The sequence below is a fragment of the Gambusia affinis genome, linkage group LG10 (genome assembly GCF_019740435.1).
Source record: "Gambusia affinis linkage group LG10, SWU_Gaff_1.0, whole genome shotgun sequence".
NCBI classification, from domain to species: Eukaryota; Metazoa; Chordata; class Actinopteri; order Cyprinodontiformes; family Poeciliidae; genus Gambusia; species Gambusia affinis.
In genome coordinates, this window is record NC_057877.1 from 3,594,022 (window position 1) to 3,617,800 (window position 23,779).

The window sequence follows — 23,779 nt, forward strand, 5'->3', positions numbered from 1 at the left end:
ACTGTATTCATCTCGTTAATGAAACAATGTTCCAATATGCCTGCAGCAAAACTGCTAATTGAGTTCTATTTTCTGAGACAGGAAGCCTCTCCTTTGCCCATGACCACAGAGCAACCAAATGAGGATAGGGAGGGGCTATTTTTTTTTCTTTTTTTTAAATCTGCCCATGTCTGTGTGGACACAAGAACAGACTGTGGACCGGTGGAGCGTGCTGGAGCTTAGTCCCCACAGACAGGGACCCCCCCCCCAAACCCCTCCACCAGTCAGGAGGAAGTATCTGCTCACACAGCTGACTTCAGCAGATCATCCCGTCCCAGTCGGTTATTTCACGCTTTCACTGGGTAAGTACTCCCTGTTGAGGAAGATATAGCAAAGCAATTATTCTGTAATTATGAAGCCAAAAGAGTTTGAGCGCTTCAGCCGTCCTCTGAAAGGGAACCGCAAGACGACGCGAAACGCCTCAACTTATCAGTCCGCTGCCATAGAGCAGGCCCCTCCAGATGCCGGTCTTTATTTCTGTTACAATTAAATGATTCAGATCATCGGCTACAAGAAGACGTTTTTTTTACATGATGATTTAATTTATTAAGGGGGAAAAAAAAAAGTAATCCAAACCAGCATGGATTTTGTTGAAAATCTGATTTCCATGAGAAATTTAAATTCATAAAAGCCTAAGAATATGTATTCAAATAATTTTTTTTTTTTTTTACTACTAATGCAATCAAATCTACTGATCCAAAAGTTCATTCACGTCCTTTCAAGTATAGTTATGGTCACTGAAAAATAATCAGAGTTGCGTAGAATGAAACTTTCTACAGCTTTGAAAAAGATGACAGAATCACTTTGTTATACTGTGTTTACTTAACTTACTGGGTTGAATGTATGTTTGTAGAAAGTTTTTCATAAGAGCAGATTTTTTTGTTTTCTTTCATTTTGATTTGATGTAATCTATATGTGTCTTTAGTTTCTAAGGGTGAGTGTGTGGAAGAGTTGACCCAAGGAGTAGTTGCGATTGGAACTTTCTTTCTGAACAACTTCAGAAAGAAAGAAAACGATTTTAGCACCAACAGATTCCACCAGGCAGGATTTCTGGAGTTCACAACCAATCTGTTTTCTTACCAGATTGACCTCTTGACCTGTAGAACTCTGACTTTCAGTCAGGTGGACAGTTATGTTCTTGTAGGTCTACTGATAAATGTCAAAGTTCAAATGGACAACAGCTTCTTCAAGCTTATTATGTCCAGCTATAGGTGTTAGCATTTTAGCACAACCGCATATTGTTTTCCAGTATAGCAGTAGTAGACTCCTGCTTTGTTCCCCACACGCCAAAATAAACCAAACATGTCAATTAAGCTAAGTGCACGTTAGCCATCTGTCTGAATGGGAAGCTCTAGTAAACCCTGGTAATGAAATGTAAATTGGAAATGCTGGATTCCAGGGATTTTAGCATCTGATCCAGGAACTGCAGTCAGGAGGTGTAGTTTTTGTTAAGAGGAAAGTGGCACGCATAGCTGCAGTGGGGAAAACAAACAATGCCGGGGAAAGTGAACTGGTACCAGCTTCAGAAGAACGACAGAATAACCAGCAATCCAAAAATATATGAAGGTTTTAACGTGGGCAGCTGACGGCATGTAGCCGGAAACAGGTTCAGCTAGCATTATAAGCTATGTGCGTTTCAACGTGTTTATTTTTTCTTGCCCACTTTCAAATCTTTACATTTTTGGAGAGCTGGTTATGTCCATTTTCTGTTGTATTTTTCAGTACAAAATTAAGTCAAACTATTCCATTGGACATTAAATGAACCACAGAAGTCAAGCACAGTGCAGTCATGTTTTTTTTTGTCTGTTGTGTAGGAAATGGGAATGAATGTGAGAACACACACAAGTGGACAAAAGAGTTCTATTACAATAAAGGCACTATCAGTCTGACTCTGGCTAAAATCACCCTGTACTTCCACACTGTGTTCATTGATCTGATCAATACGTTTCTCTCCAGCTTCAGAGAGAGCAGGTCTATGAAAATCAGCACTATATCTGTGACAAACCACTGACAGGATATGTTAAAAGTTTAAGAATCAAAGACCATCTCAGCATGATCAAAATTAGAAAGTCAGGAAGCAAAAACAGTGCAGTGGTCCACTCATTTCTGGCTTTTCCCCTCCTTTTGGTCCATAATTGAGTTTACAACTTGTCGATACAATATGTACAAATGCAGCTTTGACCAAAAGGAATGTGTAAACTAGTTTTGGTGCAGAAATCATGAAAGAACTCAAAGCAGAAGAAGTTTTTTTTTGTTTTTTCCCGTAGTCACAGTTTAGAACAGGTTTTAACTGGTTGGATTAGGCCGAGTTTGCTGCATGCTAACCAGCTAAAGCAACTGTCTCAGGAGATGCCCTTTCTTCACAGCATAGATTTTTAGTCCAAGTTTCAGTTTTCTCAACAGCAAATAGTTTAAAGAAAATCTAACATATTCCTGTTTGAACGTTTAACGGAACAGCAGCAGATCCAGTGGAATAACCTCAGAGTGCAGCTCAGCTCTCAGCTCAACTTCGGGTAGATCTTTTCGTAGAAGAAGCTCTGGGCCAGGACGTACAGTTCGCCGTCCTTTTCCCGGACGGCGTGGGCGCGCACGAACTGGAAATGTTCCAGGGCAAACTCGTAAAACTCGTTTTCGATTTTCCAGATGTCAGACTGCTGCAGCTTGGCGATCGTTTCCTTGGTGGGGGGCTTCTTCTCAGTGGTCTTCCTCAGATGGGACCTTTTGCCTGGAAGCAACACAAGAAAGTTTTGAGGACTTCTCTGAACACACACACACACACACACACACACACAAGCTAATAAATGCAAATCCATAAAGGTGTATAATATCAGTCAGGTTTTACTTATCGGACCAATGCTAAATGGTAAGAAATGACAAGTGTCTGCCAATACCAATGTAAATAAATCCCTAGTTTAAACTGTTCTTTTGTAGACCGAAATATTTATGCAACGAACATCGTCAGTGACTCACACGTCCAAACTGTCCGACATTAACGTGACATTAACGGCCCCAGTGACTGTTCTGACTGCAACTTAGAAATCTGCTACTTCTGATTCTTTTTGGCCGCCATTAGTCTGACATCATTTTGACTGATGACATTAGATACAGATTCTTCCTTTACATGGCATCGCAGTCAATGAACCAATCAAAGAGAGTGGGATTGGACTGAGCCAATATATAGCTATATATATATATATAGTGTATATATATATAGTATATATAAAGTCACAATAGGTCCTAAAATTGTGCACCCAACCTTTGTAATCGTTCTAATGAATTATTGAGAGTCTCAAATGTATGACATTCACATGGATGATGAGAGAAACAGCAGATCTGGTACCTGTTCTGTAGAGTTCTGTTGCTCCCTTGAAGAAGCGTGGCAGAACAGCCTCCAGGATCATGATGAAGTCTTCCAGCTCTTCAGTTACTCCAACCAACAGATACTCATTCACCAGGTTATACTTGGCTTGTTCCAGGGCCCATCTACTGCCGGCATTCCTACACACAAAATGTCCCAGACCGACTGTAATCACCTTTACTAGACGCGTACAAGTAAGTCAAGTGCTTCCCATGTAGTTTATACACCAGTAGGGATAATGTGCCCGATAAGTCAGCTGCATCAAATAGTTTTGTCTTGACTAACTCTAGTCTAAATTGCCTTTAATGACAATTCTCCTAGGCAGCCCACCTACCAGCACTCTGAATGGTGACCACAGAAGAAGGGGATCTGCAGCCAAAGTTTTTCAGGAGCACAGTCGGACCCTCCTGATGAGACACATTCATCAAAGGTCTGAAATAAACCAGATGTCAGCAGTTATAGTAGATCCAGATAAAAAAAAAAAAAAAAAAGACATACATGGGGTATAAAATGTATGTTTTACACATTTTGATGCAACACAGACCTTCTTATCCCCTTGTTTCCTCCGTCGAAGGCCTGGTCTGTAGTCGTCTCCAAAGCGCAGGAAGTAGTAGTAGGACACGAGGCGCTCAATCGGATCTCGCACCACATTTATGTACATTGGCTTACCTTTCACACCGTATCTAAACAAAAACAGAAGCCAGACATTATCAGTGTGTATTATAAGCATGGTGGGGTGCCACAAGGTTCAACCCTGGGAAACTCTTCTTTTAATATCAACATGCTCCCACTAGCTCAGTTATAACAAGAAATTAGATTAGTTACCACGCAGATGATACACAGCTCTACATTATGATCTTACCAAGTGACTCTGAACCCATACAAACACTCAACTGATGCTTAGAACAAATCAATTTGTGGATGTGCTATAACTTTCTTCAGCTCAACAGAAACAAAACTGAAGTTGTCGTCTTTAGACCTAAAGTGGAATGATCAACACACATCTTCAGTTATGACAGCTAGAAACTGGATTAATCCCAAAATCTGGGTGTAGCGATGGAAGTCCTGAATCTTCAGACACATAAAGACAGTTACAAAGTCGGCCTTCTATCGCCTGAAATTTCCAGGATTAAAGGACCAAGCAAGATTTTGAGAATCAATGCACTTAGTCACATTGACTACTGCAACAGTATCTTCACAGGTCTGCCTAAAGTTCTTCTACTGGCTCCAGTAGCACAGATAATAGACTTTTAGATACTGTTAGTTTATAAATCACTGAACGGCTTAGCACTACAATACATTAAAGATCAGCTGTTGTATCAACTTCACAGGTCACTCCGGTCTTCTGAGAGGTCATGGAGAAGCAGCATTCAGCTTCTGTCCTCCACAAATCTGGAGCAAACTTTCAGAAATCTGCAACGATGCTGAAACACTCAGTTCCTTTAAATCAAGGCTAAAAACCCACGTTTAGAGTTGCCTGAATCCAGTTGTGCAAAATGTGTGACATATATTGATGATTTTAACGATGCCGAGACAAAAGGCAATGCCTGTTACCGCTTTTCACAGCTGGTGACTGCATGATGTGTTTATCATGTTTTCATGATGTAAAGCATTTTTGACACGCCTCGTGGCCGAAATGAAATGTTCATTACCGGAGAGCAGAAATTGTTGGCCAATATATTTGAGGTTATTTCTCATTTTAATGTAATATTTAGTCAGCAGGACAGAGTCAAATGGCAGAAAAGGCACAATCAATCAAGTTTATTTGTATAGCGCACACGGATATTGAAATGATGACAAATATTTTCAGAATCATAAGGGAAGATTCTATACAGAAGAGCAGCTTAGCCGCAGCAGAGCGTGAAGCCGCTGTCCTTGTGAACTGACTCGGTGTTATTGTAACCATCCACCCACCGGTGGCAAGATCCCTGCGACACACGCCAACAGAAGGTCGCTCTCTCCCTCTGGGAAACACTTAGACCATTAGAATAATTACCTGTGATCAGCGGGACGATAGAGTCAGGGGGAGATAAGGACAACAATGCTATTAATCAACACTAAAGCACAAGCTGGCAATCAATATGTGACCCCTCTCTTTATCTGCTCTGCTAACTGCATGTAACTTATCTGGATATTAATGGTATTACAGGAAATGAAGGGTCTTACTTGGAAAAGTCCAGATAAGCGACGTGGCCGTGGTAGAAGCCAGGCTTCATCTCTCTCCATGTGGTGACGTTCCGAACAAAGCGCACCTGCAAGGCGGAGATAATGAGACTTCAGTGGTGAGCGACAAAAAAACCCCAAACAATATATTTAATATATTGGTTCATTTTACACAGGAGTTTAAGTGTGACTGGTTGGTTAAGATATTTAGATGTAAAAACTCCTCTTCGTGATCCTGATGTAATGGTGGGGTGTGATGTACCGGAGACTGGATTTCGGTTTGACCGTGTTCACAGAGTGTGTGAGGGCAAACAGGATATTACCTTGGCACCGGCAGCCAGACGTATAACAATACTAGAGCTGAGGAGCTTTTATGTGCTCAATGCAGCAGGCAGCAGATAAACACGGCGAGGAAAACAAGACACCTGGAGAGGTGAGGAGTGTGTAGCCATGCAGTCCGTTCATTAACGTGTGATGGAATGGACCCAACAGAGCAGCACTGGGGCTGATCAGGCAGGAAGAACAGCTTCGTGGAAGTCAGACCGGTTTGGAGTTCAGCAGTCCAAAGTCCGGTTTTCTTTCAAAGTAAGAGTGAATTTTGTTTACAGTTCAGAGTTCATCGCCTAGAGGAGTTTACTCCGGAAACACAGATGTTCCTTCACTGGATGTAAATTTTCTGTTGATGAAGAAAATGTGGATTTTTTCCCCCCACCATGACACTCTTTGGTTCGATGGTTCAGGCCAGTGGTGCAAATGGTGGGTATGCACTCTATAAAACACATAGGGGTGCTGCACTAGAGGGGGCGCCAAGCGATGTGGGAAAATCTTTTTCTAGTTGGCATTTTCTGTATTTAACCGTTGTTTGTGCATGTATGAAATGATCAATAACTGAAGAACTGCACTGATTGGGCGTCCCTCCCCTTCTTCACGCCCCCTCCCACACAGGCCGCTTGGACACGCGCCCCTTCGAGAACGCGCTCAGGTGCGTTTTGTTTCTTCTGTTAAATTTGAATTGTCGTATATAGTGTACTTGACAACAGTGAGGTAAAGATGGAGCGGTAGGAAAAATACAATAAAACAGAAGAGGGAGGGAAATAAAGATGTTGGAGAGACGAAGAAAAGCTTTTCATGTTTATATTTTTTATAAAGCACCCAAATATTGGTTGCAATTTTAGAATCAGAGATAAAGATGAACATTGATGTTGGACAGAAATTTTCCCTTTGTGACTTCCTACTTGTAGATGTTTTAGATTGTAATTCTTCCCCTTCCTGGCTAGATTTCTCTTTGGTTGTAGAGTCCCGTTCTGCTTCACTAAACTTTCCTGTTTTTTCCTCTTGATCAGTCAGCATTTCAGAGGAAGCTTCAAGTTGTGTCTCCTTTTGCTTAAAGACTGTCTGGGAGTTCTCTGTTTTTATTTCAAAAACAGCTTGTGGTGCCAGCGTCTTGGCATTTTTGCCAGAATTTTGAGTTTCAGAGGTGTCCGTCTCTGCTTGGTTTATTAGAGCTTCCAGTTCAGAGGCTGTTTTTATTGCTGCCTTTCTCATAGGTTTGGATTTCCTAGATGACTTTTTTCTCCACTTTCTGGTCCTCATTTTGTTGCGTTTCAAAGATTGTTGTTATTCACCGGTGGGGGTTTCTCCCCTTGTTCATTCACCGTCTCCTGAGTTATAGAGATTCTTTTACAGTGACCTCTGAATCCTCTTGTTTTTCAGTATTTTCAGCAAAACGATGCTTGTTTTCCTCAAACCAAATTTAAAACCAGCCTTCTGTATCAGGTTGTTGAGCCTTTTTAGGTCCTTGGCTCTGATGCTGATGCTCCAATAGATGACGGATGAGGAGATGTATCTTAGCGTCCTCAAGAAGGACAGTCTGCTCTGTCCCTTTCTATAGACAGCTTCACTGTTGCATGAGATGCTGTGTTTGCGTACACCTCAGGTAGTATGTACCTGCGCCCCTGGTCCAGGCCATGCCGTCTGTTTTACAAGCATCTTTCACAGCTTTGTATTTATTTGGACTTTGAATTCATTTCAACTCCCAAAAAGGATAAATGAAATAAAAGCAAGTTTTTGAAAATATTTTCCGTCATTTGCAATTTCTTTGTTTAAAAAAAAAAAAAAAAAAAAAAAAAAAATCAAATCAAATCAAAAATCGGATTTGGTATGTGGAAGTAGCACAAATCTGATTTTTTTTTTTTTTTTTTTTTTTTTCCTTTGGTGAAAAATTGGCAATTGTGCCTTTCAGACTACCATGACAAACTAATTTCAAAAACAAAGTCTATGAGCAAAACAAATATAGAAATAAAAACTGAATATGGGGCACATGTGCTGTGTGAACAGTGAACGGGAACCAATGGGTTGAACAAAGCAACTTTGGTTCGAATCATAAGATGAACTGATTTATTACAAAAGCTCTAAACATTTTGTCTGTTTTAGGTGGGAAAGTTACATTTAAGACAACAAGTTGTCCGCCTGCTTCTTGTTCTCATAACGTGTTTGAATGGACTAAAATTCTTTTCCGCTCTTTATTTACCACAAAGACAAAAATAATAAAAAGAAATAAAACTATCAGACATCCTTAGTGTTTTCTCTGTCACGTCATAAACTGTGTTGAGAGGTTTCAAACTCGGTAAAGCTCAAAGTGTGTAACATCTCCGGCTTCAGCATTTGGCCTGTCATGAGCTTCTGTAAGCAGACGGTGCCAACAAAACACTCTTTGCTCTGTTCATTAATATATGATTAGCATCACCATGGAAACGAGCAGATGCAAGGGGATTTTTTTGTTGTTTTTTTGTCTATTTAATGAAACATTTTGATGAAAATCTATTATTTTATGCTAATGTGAAAATAAAAGCGTCTCCGGCAGGATGAGCGTATCTGAACATTTGACGCGTCCCTTCGCCGGTTGCCACGGGAACAATGTAGTTGAAGCGGGCAGGCTCTCACCTGGTCCTGTAAGGACATGACGGGGTTGTTTTTGGTGGTGTTGATGTGCAGCACGTGGAAGCGGTTCCTGCTGCAGAGGTCGTAGGCGATGTTGGTGAAGGAGGTGCTGGCCGTCTTGGGAACCCTGTTGTAGATGATCACCGAGTCGTCGGCTTCCCGCCCGCCGCCGTCCTCGCTGCGGCGCAGCTCCACCTCGACCACCTCGTGCCTGGCCACGGTCCGCTCTGCCGAGGACAGAGGCCACAAACCCAACGTCACTGACCAACTGGTGGACATTTCTGCCTCATGCTTGCAGAAGTTAGCAATCCTTTGCCCGAAACAAAGTAATCCACAGTGCTTTCCATTGTGGTCTTTGGTTAATTTAGAGCTAAAGGTGAATACATTTGTCCCCCCCCCCAAAAAAATGCATGTTTATGCACATTTCCAAGCAAATGTTTTAGAATTTTTTTATTTGCCTCCTGAATGACTTTTACGGTGAAAAAGATTGACATTTTTGTCAACTCAGACAGGAAATCTGATCAAGTCTAGTTTCAGTCATGTGGACAAGTTTGGTAAGTTCAAAACCTAGTCAGTGAGAACTAATCTGGTTAAGCAGAAGAAGTGAAAAGAATGATACATTTAGAAGTAACAGGCTACTTGAATAAATAGACGTTCCTTTTTTTTTTCTCCATCTGATAATTTTAGTTGTTTTAAATGATAAATACTAACTTGGAATGTGATTTTGTTCCACTATTGGCACAGCTTTAACAATGCTGTCTTTAATGGAGGATGTTGTGTGTAATTCACATTGTTTTTAGGATTCCTCAACCACAAAAAAAAAAAAAACCCAAACAACCAAAATAATGTTTTGGGTTTTTTTTTTTCAAATACAGTAACAAATTTAAATCTGTGTCTCTGTGAGAAAAGAAAATTGTCATTTTGTTCCATCCAAGGATAAGAATTTTAATTAAAGATTTCTTCTTCTCACAAATCTGTAAAAGGTTTCGTGTTTCACACCGGTACCTCAACAAGCGAAATGTAAAAAGAGGAAAACATGAACAAACACCAGCCACGCAATTTACCTGCAACAAAGCAGAAAGTTTCATGAATATATCAAAAGCTTTCAAATCTCTATTTCTGAGCAGATTAATAAGCAAACAGCTGGAAGAAGTGTGGAGGTCTCCGGCTGTCAGAGGAGCGGGGGTCTTTCCTCCCACAGAGAACCTGAGATGGGGTCACCACAGCGTGTTTGCAAACCATAATTAATTAAAAACAACACAGCTTCTAAAGACGGAACAACTTCCACATCGCCTTGTTCGGGTTCTGATGAGAATATTGACAGGAGGTGAAATTAAAAGTGCTTTTTCTCTTTTTTTTTCTCATCCCCTCCACAGCAGTAAAACGTGTGTGTGTGTGGATTAAACTCGGTCTTTGAAAGCTCAGTGAAGTTGCACCTGATTGATGGAACCCAGCTGTTTATGGATCAGAAAAAAAGCAGCCAAACATCCGTTTACGAGTGAAATATTCAACCTGTCGAAAAACAGAGGCTTTCAAAAGTATCCACGAACCCTGAACGTTGCATATTACATACCATTTCATCTGGCTGCCTGACTCATGGCTTCTCCCTGCAATTACACCTTTTCTTTTGGGTTAGGGTTTGTTTACACCGGCGCCACCGCAGCGCCCCAAACTGTAACCTTTTAGTCCTGACCAGACGCTCTTTAACACGACAGTGACCAGAGTCTCTCTCAGCCGCTCGGCTGTAAGGTTTATTCTACGCATGAACCTGCAGCACTGTGCAGCATTGTGCTGCTTAACCCGACTTCTGATTTATGTTACATACGACCAGCACTTTGCACATGGGAAACGGATGACTGTTTACAAGGAGGTGGAAGCTAAGGGTCATCAAGTTATAGAATAGTTTGCTTAAATATTATAGGTCCAGAGCAACGAACAGAGATAGCGCTTACCCAGTTTGGCTCTTGACTCGTCCAGTCTCTGGATCTGGTTCTCTATCAGGAGCATGACCACTCCGAACGCCAGGACGGCTAGCAGCTGGATCTTGGGCGGCATCGTGCTCCTCAGCAGCCCCATCGAACAAGCAGCTGAATCATTCCGCGGACACGGCGAGCTGCTCAGGAGCTCATTGAATCACTGCTACCACCAACAAAGAGTCTCTGCTGCTGGCAGCTTTCCACGGCCGATGCCGCTTTTATTGTACTGGCTTCTGCAACTAAAAGCAAAAAACCGCAGAGCGCCACTAACTAAGAGAGCAGCTACACAATACAACAGTTACTGTAACTCATTGTTAGCAAAACAAACCAACACGGGCTAGCTTTGAGCTAAAGATAACCAGCATCAGGGAGCCCGTGCCAGCCTAAAATTTTAAAAAACGAGGTGTTTTTATTCTAGTTCATGTCTTGTTCAACAGCACAAAAATCCGTCCTGATAACCCCAACATGGTTTGTGATAGTTCAAATAAATTTCGTTAAAATAAAACAAACTATTATCTCAGCAACATGCAGCAGCTTACAAGCTCGGAGCAGAAACTACTTCTTCTACTATCTCTATTAAAGTTGTATGCCGCCACCTGCTGGACAGCAATATATTCCTCTAAGCAAGAAGAAAGCTTAATCTTTCCACCAATAAATAATAATACTTGAAAATATTTGAATATTTGTAAGAATTTCGCATGGAAATGTTACTGTGCTTGAGCCAAAGAGGCTTAGTCATGTTGATTAACAATTTAATGGAATAAATGTTCCCAAATATTTATTGAAAATGTTTTTCTATAAAGGGAAATGCTTTGAAGAGGCTGGGCGCTGCTAGTTGCAAAGCTACCATCAAGTTTAACATTGTTTTATGCTGGACGTATAGTTCAGAATCATCTTCTGACAGATCACATACAACAAATACATTTTTATTCTCATGTTTTTTGCGGTGATCTACAAAACTATCACAAACTCAATGGCTGCAATGTAGCAAAAACAATGCAGCCTGTTCTGCCTACTAAAACTTCTTAGTATTTTTTTTAAATATTACAAACTTAATTAGGGTATTTACACTGAGGAGAAAATTACTGAATAATTTGTTTGTGTTTGACTATTTATATCATATTTATTTATATCATTACTTCTCACCTGTGTGTATCTTAGTTTTTTGCAGTGTTTTCTTTCCATTGCACTTTAATTTGTTTTCATTTTATCATTAAATCTTGATGGAAGACACATGGTGTTGCTTCGCATATTAAATGTGCCTCACGAAGAAAGCTTTTAGGTTGTTTGACTGGAAGACACTAACAAACCTCAACAGCGAACTGGGATCAGTAATGCACATCTTACCCAGCAGATGGCGGCAGCGTTTCACGAATAAAGCTTTGTTAGCTCTGACACATGAACCAAGTTGTTTCATTCCATGTAAATTTGTTAGAACTCGAAGTCTGAGGGCCAGATATAACTAGTATTAACATGTGTCATACACATATCAGAAATTTTTAACAACTCCCAGTGTGACATAAAAAAACGACAGTTAACTGGCAATAAACTATGCTTCATTTCTACCACCTCTAACAATAGAATCTAAATTTGACATCAAATTCATCCATCCTGTTCATTTTTCAAATGAATAAATATAAACATCAAATAAGCAGTGCAGATATATTTTCATCCATGTTGATGTTTATTATTTTATTTTCTGTTTTGGCATAATGTAAAAACAATCTGAAAGATTTTTTTGAAATATATTAATCTTTGTTGCTTGATTAAAAACAATGTATTTTCAGTTTTCATTAGCGCCTATGTCAAATGGTTGTTAGTCTTTTTTCAAATTTTTTCTGCACATAAAAAAATTGACAAAAAATGTAAGAAACTATTTATACTGTCTGAAAACAAAAACAACAGGAAGCAAGAACAAAACAGGAAGCAGATCTCTGCAGTACCGTACAAAGAGGGGAATTTTTCTGAATTAAAACCTTTTCATATTTAATCTCCAGAAAAGCAGGGATTTACAAACCTTCACTTAGGATTTAAATAAAACAACTGGTAAACGTCACATGACCAGTATTAATTCTATCAGTTCGTCCAATTTAGCTTATAGTTTTAGAGATAACCTTTGACCTCTCGCTAAACAAGCACAGAAGCTCTGTATTTCTGTGGCCTTGGTCTGACAGGAACTATTAGCTTTATTAAATTATGCTAAAACAAAGTGGCAATTATTTTATTTATCATGTGGACCTGCAGGGCTGCAGATAACAGCTATCTAACGATGATAAACCGTTGACCACTGCATTTATAGTAGATAACGCTAACAAGGATAAACAACAACAACAACCATCCATCCATCCACACATCTGCTTATCTTTGCAGGGGACTGCTGCGTTTCTCTAGGCAGGAGAAGCTGCACCCTGGAAGGGTTGCCTGTAACAACAAATATATATTCTGTATAGACTTCTTTTAAAATATTTTCTAATCACAAAAAATAGACTAACATTTTTCTTTCTCTTTAAAATAATACTTGAAGGTATTTTGTTTGGGGTCATGGAACTTCACTATAGAAACGTACAAGAAAATAATGATGGAAAGCTTATTTTCAAACTGTTTACAGACAGAGTCACACTGTTAAACTGTTTATTATGCTAAAATGACTTCACATATTTATTACTGATTATGTGATATGAAGACTTTCAGTATTGTAGGTTCTAAGTAATTAAAATAGAGTTAAATAATGTTTTTAAAGGCCCTCGATGTGGGAAGTAGTACCACCCAGTGGCAATATTGGAGACTACATGATACTAAATACCCACAGTCGCATCCTTTAAAAAACACTCTGAAAAAAAAAAAAAAAAAAAAAAAAAAAAAAATAATAATAATAATAATAGTGTTTTTGTACCTTTATTCATGTTTCATTGAGATCAAAAATCTCTTACAAGGGAGACCTGGATAACTATATTATTGTTCAATCAATCAATCAATCAAACTTTATTTGTATAGCACATTTCAGCAGCAAGGCATTTCAAAGTGCTTTACATCAAATCAAACACAAAAATACAATGCAACATAGAATCAACAATAAAAACACAACATAGTCAGATTCCGTCAATAAATTTGCAATTGATTACGTTTCGAATACAACTCTAAACAAGTGGGTTTTTAGTTGAGATTTAAAGGAAGTTGGTGTTTCAGCTGTTTTACAGTTTTCTGGAAGTTTGTTCCAGATTTTTGGTGCATAGATGCTAAATGCCACTTCTCCTCATTTGGTTCTGGTTCTGGGGATGCAGAGCAGACCAGAACCAGAAGACCTGAGAGGTCTGGAAGGTTGATACAACAGCAGCAGATCTTTAATGTATTGTGTAGTGATGGTGAGATGAAGCCTCATGAGGCATTGAACCACTTGAGCCAACTGGTTCGAGAAAGGGTTCATTTCTTGAGGCTTCATGTGTACACGAAACCACCTACTGGCCAGGTGTATAATCACAACCAGCTGTATCTTAACACGTGTGATGAATTGAATGTTTGTCTATTATGGCTCTTGGGAATGACTTCACAAAAGGTGAAGAAAAAAAGAGACAAAGAGAGAGAGAAAGAGATATATAGAGATAGAGATAGAGAGAAATATATATACAAAAAAATCCTATCCTGTCCCACAGCTATCTTAAAAATCCTAATATAAAAATTAAGAACTTTAAAACTAACTAACCAATCCTATTTATAATAGTGAGATTATTAGTAAAAAGCTCAAATTAAATAAATAACCCAATTATAACTAATAAATAGTAAAGTCTAAAAACATTAAATATTAATCCCAGAAAAATAAATAAAGGGGAAGGGGGAAAAAATTAATTTAGATCAATACCTTGCTTATTCCAGAGCAAATCTGCTTATGATGTGTGTGATGATGGTATTGGAGTTCAAGGTAACTCAAGTTAAATCAAGTGGTGAAAACTCACGTATCCTTAATATTAGAATTAAAATTAAAATTAAAAATAGGATAGCTGTGGGACAGGATAGGATTTTCTCTTTTTTCCTTTCTCTGTGTCTCCCTCTCTGTCTATATATATATATATATATATATATATATATATATTTCTCTCTCTCTTTCTCTCTCTTTGTCTCTGTTTTTTCTCTTTCTCTCTCTTTTTCTGTCTGTATGTATCTATCTCTTTCTCTCTGTAAATATCTATTTTTTATTTTTCTGTTTCTCTCTATTTCTAGATCTATATATCTTTCTCTCTCTCTTTGCCTGTGTCTTTTTTCTCTCCCTCTTTCTGTATCTGTGTCTCTCTGTCTCTGTATTCTCTCTCTCTCTCTCTCTCTCTCTCTCTCTCTCTCTCTCTCTCTCTCTCAGAGGACGAAGAGTTGTGGACGACGTGCGGCGGCCCGTGCTTTCGACTTCCTAGTGAAACTGCCCTATTGGGTGGGGGAAGTTGTAGTGTTTATATATATATATATATATATATATATATATATATATATATATATATATATATATATATATATATATATATATATATATATATATATATATATATATATTCTCCCTACCTGTCTCAAACTAAATAACCACAATCCAAACTATCAAAACTCTATCCACTCTCTCAACTGACCGCAACTCGCCTACAACAACCCACATTTTGAATGAAGCCTGTGGGGTTTCCAAACCCCGCGCCAAAATCTGAGCCACTTCCCGAAGCAGTCACGTGGTACAGCCGGGCAGCGAGGCTTCGGATGTCATCGTTTTCGGCTCCTCCCCTAAATGAAGCAAGCCTCGATACGCGCTTTACGGAAACGCCCCCTCCATTACTCGACACACGCCTCGAAGCCTCGGCTCATCACGTAACATCACTAGTATTGTGGTGCTAAACCATTCAGTGATTTATAAACTAACAACAGTATTTTAAAGTCTATTCTTTGAGCGACAGGGAGCCAGTGGAGGGACTTTAAAACTGGTGTTATGTGCTCTATCTTCCTGGTTTTAGTGAGAACACGAGCAACAGCAATCTGGATCAGCTGCAGCTGTTTGATTGATTTGTTGGACAGACCTGTGAAGACGCCGTTACAATAATCAATACGACTGAAGATGTTGTTACCATTTAAGACACAGAACAGATACTTAAGTCTTCCCATTGCATTGAAAATCATGACCAAAAAGTTGATCTTACCACTGGTGGAATCCTCACTCAACAAAAATATAAACGCAACAATTTTGTTTTTGCTCCCATTTTCCATGAGATGGACTCAGAGATCTAAAATTCATTCCAGATAAACAATATTACCATTTCTTTCAAATGTTGTCCACAAATCTGTCTAAATGTTTGATAGTGAGCACTTCTACTTTACTGAGATAATCCATCCCACCTCACAGGTGTGCCACATCAAGATGCTGATCTGACATCATGATTAGTGTACAGGTGTACCTTATACTGCCCACAATAAATTTGTGGGCAGTATAAGGTAAATTTGAAACATTTAGACAGATTTGTGGACAACATATGAAAGAAATGGTAATATTGTTTATCTGGAATGAATTTTAGATCTTTGAGTCCATCTCATGGAAAATGGGAGCAAAAACAAAAATGTTGCATTTATATTTTTGTTGAGTGTAAATCAGATGAATGTGAGCTCAATTTTGAGTGTAATAGTGCATGAATACTTATGTACAGATTATGTCGGAATGTTTATGTTTTATGTTTTAGATAAATCTGAAGAAATGCTCTTTGTCAAAACTACCAATCAGAGCCAGGAGGACGGTCTTAGCGCTGTCAGTCATCCTTATGTACTTGCTGCGAAATGTGCTAAAGGTGGAGAAATAACTTACTGTTACAGGAAATGTTTATCCACAGTCAGTGGTGACCATGCTATCCAACCTGAGCATATCAGAGAATAAGGGGGGATCGAGTGGAGGATGAGCAACAGCGCACGAGATTGACCCGCCTCCTGGTTCTGATTGGTTGTTTCGAGTTAGCACTGGGAAAAGGGGAGGAGCTAAATTCCTTTCACAGATTATGTCTCCTACCACACAGTTACAACATAGTGACAATTTCAACATATGTGTAAAAAAAAAATATATAAGTGACATACTGCAGCTTTAAAAATATATATAGACAAATCGTTTTTCAGAGTAACTCCCTGATATTACAGTACACATTCTTTGTCTTATGCTAAGACAATTCCACTTAAACTCTTAGTATAATTTATGAAACTCCACCTGATTTTTGTTCTATGTCTGATGAACAACCAGTTGGCAGGTGGATTTTATTTTTCCTAATGGAGAGTGTCTTGGGGAATGAGTACTCACAAAGGGTACCCGCTGCAGTTCTCTAACTGTAGGACCTTTGACGCGATTAAATAGCAGAATTGTGAAAATTGAAGGTTGATTACAAAGTCATTGTTAGCTTATACAGCTGCAAATGTAACACATTTATTCCAGGGCATCCACTAAATGTGTGACGCTTTATAGGTGAACAGTTTTCTTTGGAGACCCAATTCAATGCATGTGAAATTATTTGATAGTTCCAAGAATGCTGAATTGAAAACCAGATCTTTCCAATAAGTGTGCAAGTTGACAGTAGTTAAGAAATCTGAACCCAAGCAGCGTTGATTTCAATTAAAGTTAAAACTGTTAAAGAAAAACTACGTTTCTGTAGCTATTTCCTAACAGCTGCGATGTGCAAACCTCCTAAGTCAAAGCAGCATGTGGTGAAACATCCCATTTTTCAGTGTCCTGAGATAGCGTACCTGTTTTTAAGCCTTTAAACCCTCACACACAATATGCTCTACACCACATTCAGCTGTTAAGCACTGCGTGTGGAAATGTACTTTACATTGTGTGACACTCTAGTAAAGCTTGTGCTTGCTCAGCTAAGCTTCGGATGTCTCATCAAATTTCCATTTGATTCCGGAGAGACACCATCTTTTCTGCAGTCGACGGCATTTTTATGTGACGGGGGGCAGAGAGGTGTGTGGGGTGTAGAAACGGAGAAAATCTGCCCTGAACCTCACGAATATTCTAAAGTACCCTCCAAAACATACTTTGGAAAAATGTTCTCCCTAATCCGACATGTGGAGAAATGTTTGATAAATGTCTACTTTTCTCATCCTCCATGTGTAAAAAGCCTTTACCTGGCAGTCCCTGTGTGAGGAAAAGGGCCTGCATTGGTTGGTGCTGTATGCTGTACCAACGCTTTCCACCACAAACCCAGATTTACTTTGTCACTGCTGTAAGATATTGCTGCACAAATCGGTTGAAGTCCTTTCCCAACGTTTCCTACCACGCCACATATGCTGATGGTTTCAAAAACTCATGCTACGTGGGTCTAGATGAGGATAGGTAAAAGGGATTTTAGCGAAACATCAAGTCGTTTCTGAACTGTACATCATTTTGTGATGTACTTCTGTTCTACACCAGCTTTCAACACGTCAAATGAAAGACTTTAAAAGGCCTTTTTATTGCCATTTTGAATTAACTTTAACTGTAAATATCAGGGGTGGTTGGGGGAACTTGATGCATTACAATCAAAAATAGCAAAACTGGGAACCTGATTTCCAACCATAACCCCCATAGTGTCAAGCTTAAAAGTTGTTTTGTGCCTAGCCTCGTTTGGGTTGTGCAGCAGAAATCAGCCAGTGGCAAAAATGAACGACCATAAATTAGCACTCAACCATAACAGAGGGGGAAAAAAAGCTAACTACCTAGCTATGTAACAATGGTCATTGCTAATTCAAATCTTGCTTTGACAGTAAACAAGCTTTCTCCTCTGGTAGATTTTCAACCCAGCTCAGCTATCAACACAATTCATTATATTGACACAATTATACGGCATCATTTTGCCATTTCAACATTTTGTTTCATCCTGTGGAAGGGGTTCAGTTCACCTCAGTAGGTTATTGCAAAATTCAAAATGGTGGTCAAGTTTAAACAATGTGTCTGCCCAGTTGATTTTTTTTTTTCTTTTTGGGGGGGATTTTATTGTAATACGTAGGGGGGCCCAGAAGAACATTTTTGCAACCAAACCTCTGTACCAGCAGCACTAACTCAACATTTTCTTTTAAAGAACTGACCTGGCAATGTGTCATATGTAGCTGGCAACATTTTTTATTTAGCCTTGGCGGTGGTCAGTGAAACAACTCAAAACAAATTCTTGGTGTCATTGTTGCACCTGAGAAACATTGCCAGATGCACATCAAATTCTGCCTGTACTGCTATAGACCTGGACTGACCCAATTATTTCCACTGTATGTTGAAATTGAAACCTTGGAACAACTAATTATATGGTTTTTAAAAAAGAAATCATCAGAGAATATAAAATTTCATCTAGCACTATGGCATAAAAGAAAATCAAAGGAACTAGAGGAATCCATTACCCTTTTAAATCATAAATATTTCTTGATAATGTAGCAAATCTCTACAAAAGTTGGTAGAAAGTCTAATAATGCAGTCCCACATGTCATATAGCGGGTAGCATAATCTGCTGTCATTTTCTCTGAGTTTTGCTGGAGCAAAAAAAAAAAGAAAAAAAGGGGGAAAAAAGTTGGTGTGACAGAGCTTGAAAGAAAATTTCCCCAGCTTCTATTTAGAACTCCATTCAGGAGCTTCCATTACTACTCAGGCAACAATGTGAAAACACTAGAAAGAGGTGTGCTGAAATGATGAAAGGCTGTCCTGGAAAATGGTAGAAAAATGGCCCATTTACTTTCTTGAACCTTTTGGGGAGTCTAAATGGATTTTACTGAGTAATCACCGCAATACCTCCTGAAGCCCGCTAGAGGGCAGAGTGAGCGCACGGAACAATTTTTTATTTTTTATTTATTTTTAAAAATTTATTTATTTATTTGCCGCCGCCGCAAGCAGGAAGCAGAATTGCCAGGAGGATGATAAGGAGCCCTTTGACTCGGTGGGAATGTTTGTGCACTTTCTTTGCACTTTTCACAAAAAGTAAGCATGACAGGAAGAAGACAATCACAAACGTGGCTAAAATAAAAGTACCATTTTTATCTTTATTTATCAATTTTTTTTAAAAAAGAGGCTTAACATGAGGTAAAGTACAGGCCCGGTTCAGCAGCAGTAAATGAATCACCGAACCTCGAAACAATGAGCCCTACCTGGGCAGCCAGGGAGACGTCGGCCACAAATCTGCCTGGGCTTGAAGAATGAGGGGAAAACTTCAAAAATCCCCGAGCAATTAACCAATCACAGCCCAACAGGACAGCGTGATAGAGTGCGCACATCACCGGCCGACAGGCCCGCATCCGTTATGCTTTCAGTGGGGCGAGATCTAAATTAGAGAGCCAATTAACTCTGCTAATAGCCCCTCTCCTATTTAATCTGGAAGACAATGGGGATTGAAGAGGAAGCTTTTACAATATCCTCTTTCTGCCACGATTCCGAGGGTCTGCGCTTGCCTTCTTGTTTTCACTTCAATTAGCCCAGCGCTTTCTATGATTAAGTACCTATAATTATTTTTCAATTAAGGCTTTGATCTGCTGTGTACCGTATACAGCTCCTCGGCGCCGGGAAGAATGAGGATGAAACAGTAAATTTGTTCCCTTCTGTGTCGCACTGATGAGGGTGCAAGCTAGATTAAGCTGCTGGGGGTGGGGGGGGGAGAGACGTGCAGCCAGAGAACTTGTTTTGAAATCTGTGTGTTCTTTGGAAAACTCATTCGTGCCTTTGGAGTTTCTTTTGCATCGACCCATTAAACTGTAGAAAAGAATATCAATAATGTTGGTGTGTTTAAACTAGGGATGCACCGATACGAAAATTTGGGCCGATATTTTCATTTTACATTTGTATTGATGTTATGGCAATAGTTACCTTTATTATATGTATTTTCATGATCATTTTCACCTTTGGGGGGAAAAAAACCAACCAGAAACACACTGCAACGAGACAAAAAAAATTTATCAGTTGTTCGATACCGATATGTTAAAAAATGACTAATATTGGCCGATATCGATTTCAGTGCTGATGTATCAAGGTACCTCACTGAAATTTTGAAAAACAAAGAGGAGGTACTCTCATTTTAAAAAGATATCAAAACAAAACACAAATAAACAATGTGTGGCGTCAAAAAAACTTTGGGAAACAAGAAAATATTTATATGTATTTTTTGCCCTGGCAAACCTTTGTCTTTTGTTTCGAATGTTGCGGTAACTTTTGGTATCTGTTTTGTTTTTTTTCTTACGTGCTTACTTCCTCGTAAAAATATTCATACCCCTCAAAATCCTTTGAACAATTTTCAAACGATTTCATATCTGATGAGGATGTTATGAGAAAGACCAACCGAAAACTGTGGATCGCAGTAAAAAAGGGGAAATGATACAAAGCTTTGAAATATTTTTTTTCCAAAACAAATATCTGAAAAGTGCGGTGTGCATTTATATATCTGAGTCAATACTTTGCAGAACCATCTTTTCTTCCAGTCGTGGAATATTTGAAAAATATTTCAAACCATCCTGGCTCAAACCATGAAGTAGACGACAGCAGGAAGTAGATGGAGGACCATGGCGTCACATATTTTTTAATGACAGGGTGCGTGAATAAACTTATTCATGTGTGTTTTTAATTGCTTATTTAATGGAAATACTGCAATTGTCATCCATACCCACCTGCTGTAGTAGAACAATTACAAACTGAATTCTGCAGCACATCAACCTGTAAAAATGTTCAAAGTCAACCTAGCATAACTGACCTACTACATTCTCTAGCCATTATTATTTGATTAATTGACCTGTGAAATGTGGTACCCTTCAACCTTGTTATCTAGTTTGTAAACAAACTAGATAATTATTAGCAAAGCACTGCGTCACATTTTCTTTTACATATTACACATAAATTTCAGATTTAGCTTGTTTTGTTGGCAACTTGACAGCTAAAACCAGTTGGAGTCATCCTTGATGACTTTTGCATGCGACGTCACATAGCAACGTGTTTATAATCCCACAAACTCAAATAATGCTCTTAAAAAAACATACCCATTCATAATGTGTAAAGAAGTGTGACTTGTATCACTAAATTGCACATAGTTAGTGTATTTTCAAAATCATTGTTATTTGTTGACGCTTTCACTGAGCAAACAGCGGCAAGCAGAAATCTATCTTGACAATTGGGACAGTTTAAAGGGGTTATAAACATCACTATCTGGAATTTATCATGACAACAATAAATCAAAATTGTTATGACAAACGAGGAGAAGCAGCATTTAGCATCTATGCACCACAAATCTGGAACAAACTTCCAGAAAACTGTAAAACAGCTGAAACACCAACTTCCTTTAAATCTAAACTAAAAACCCACTTGTTTAGAGTTGTATTTGAAACGTAGTCAATTGCAAATTTATTGACGGAACCTGACTTAATGTTGTGTTTTGATTGTTGATTCTATGTTGCATTGTGTTTTTGTGTTTGATTTGATGTAAAGCACTTTGAAATGCCTTGCTGCTGAAATGTCCTATACAAATAAAATTTGATTGATTGATTGAAGACATTTGTCAGGATAAATGATAAACAGTACATGCCTACCTCATGTGAGTGTCATTAATGCAATTACTGTGAAATAAACATTGTTTACATTTTCTAAAATGGTTAGAAGTACACATTCGTACACAAGAATCCTTTGACGGTCCCTCTGCATACTTGGCTGCATATTCAGGTTTGTTGCTGAAAGGACATTCTAAAGTGTTGGCCACCTAAGCAGGGCTTCTTCCAGAACTGATCTATATTATCTTCAGTTCGAAGCAACTTCTCTTTACCTTCTGAAGAGAAGCCTCCCGTGCAAAACAGCTGGGGAAACTTGGAGCAAAGTTCCTCCTCAAAACTCCAGATTCCAAGATTCCAAGCTTCAGCCTCACAGAGCGGCCCTCCCCCACTCAGCTCCTTCAGACTAGCCAGAAGCAATTAGCAAACACCTGGTGGAACAGCATGTCTGCTGAGCTCATTATACAAGTTACATTTCAGTGAAACGCAAAGGGTTAATAGAGGAGCCATGTTGTGATGACTTCCTAAAGGCGGAGTTTCAGAAAGAGCAGAAGGTTTTAAAGAGACGGATGCCCAATTTGAAGGTGTTAAATTACAAAGTTAAATTTCTTATAAGTTGAATTATGTATATATATAGAATTTTATAACATCTGAAGTTAACATAGTCACTTGATTGTGGTATAAAATGGCACTATGTGGCTGAAATACACATAATACTGCCCATTTAGACTGTATAGCTCCAGTCAGGTAGCCAGTCCAGTGCAGGTAAAAAAAAAGTTCACTTTTGCAAGGCCTCACATCTGCATAATTACTAATGACTCATAACACTAACTTGTCAGTGAGTAAATCTTGACCTAAATCCCGAATGTCAGCTCTGAGGTCCAACATGACGCTGGAATACAATGAGATGCAACGCATGAGCTGTTGGTGAAGGCCTCCACCAGCTGAATATTAACTTAGTCATCAGCAGCATTGCAGCCTTTCTGCCTCGCAGAGCTCGCTTCATTCACAACGAGAGGCTCTCTCGTTTCACAGCCAGTCCTTCAGTCCGTGAAGTGCCTCCCCTACCACCCATTGTCGCCGCATTAACCGTAGGCTAGCATAAAAGTAATTGGAAAGTGATGCCGAGCCAAAGCTTCAATTAATGCCCCACCAAAAGTCCCCCGTTCTGTGTAATCGGCAATAATGGTTTCATGTTTGGGAGGGCGTCTGGTCACTCGCATTCAGCGCTCACCTCCTTGACAGAGAGCGCTAAAACCCCTGCTCAGAATCCCCACTCCACAGTAATCTTCATTTCACTCATTTTCCTTCTTTTTCCATCTCAGATGACAGCTCCAGTGTCTTCGTTTCGCTCGCAGTCAGATCGTGCGCCCGAGTGAACGGGAGGTGTAATTGACTACTGACAACTCGGCGACAGGATTCTTAATTATTACTCTAGGGTATGGCGGCTGGCTGGCCTGAGTTCAGCTCTCTTCCAGAGTATGCTAAGAGTCTTCTTTTTTTTTTCTTTTTTTTTTTTGCTCCAATATTGAAATGCAGTTTTTGCTTGCTGCATCTCCGTGCCAGACCCAGACACTTTGAATTTAGGCAATGATTGCAAATGAAATGCATGTGCTTCCTGGTTTAATGCTTAACATATTTTACACAACAGCACTGCAGGCTACGAAACGGCTAACGCATCCGATTGTTATTAACTAGATATTACAGCTGTCCGTAGAGAATTACCACCCAAATATACATATTTTATTAGTGGATGTTGTCAAAAAAAATACAACCTTCCTGCAAAAATGAGAAAACAAAATGCCTTTTGTTTTCCTTTGCTTTTGTA

At 39.1% G+C, this 23,779-nt stretch overlaps 1 protein-coding gene across 1 annotated transcript; it reads right to left on the bottom strand.

The window, feature by feature from the left end:
- Positions 1–1,811: 1,811 nt before the first annotated feature.
- hs2st1b (heparan sulfate 2-O-sulfotransferase 1b) lies at positions 1,812–11,098 on the bottom strand. The gene is made up of 7 exons (XM_044128596.1): positions 10,453–11,098; positions 8,504–8,727; positions 5,564–5,649; positions 3,942–4,080; positions 3,732–3,829; positions 3,380–3,537; positions 1,812–2,764 (listed from the first exon to the last, which is right to left on the bottom strand). Exons 1-7 carry the CDS (start codon positions 10,574–10,576, stop codon positions 2,538–2,540), a joined length of 1,056 nt encoding a protein of 351 aa, XP_043984531.1. The 5' UTR covers positions 10,577–11,098; the 3' UTR covers positions 1,812–2,537.
- Positions 11,099–23,779: the final 12,681 nt, after the last annotated feature.

Excerpts from the sequence above, each read along its gene's own strand:
- hs2st1b (XM_044128596.1), bottom strand. The coding sequence starts at position 10,576 with ATGGGGCTGCTGAGGAGCACGATGCCGCCCAAGATCCAGCTGCTAGCC. Across the intron at positions 3,830-3,941 it reads GGAAACAAGGGGATAAGAAG|ACCTTTGATGAATGTGTCTC; the intron begins GTCTGTGTTGCA and ends GGTTTATTTCAG. Across the intron at positions 2,765-3,379 it reads AACAGAACTCTACAGAACAG|GCAAAAGGTCCCATCTGAGG; the intron begins GTACCAGATCTG and ends TGTTGCTTCCAG.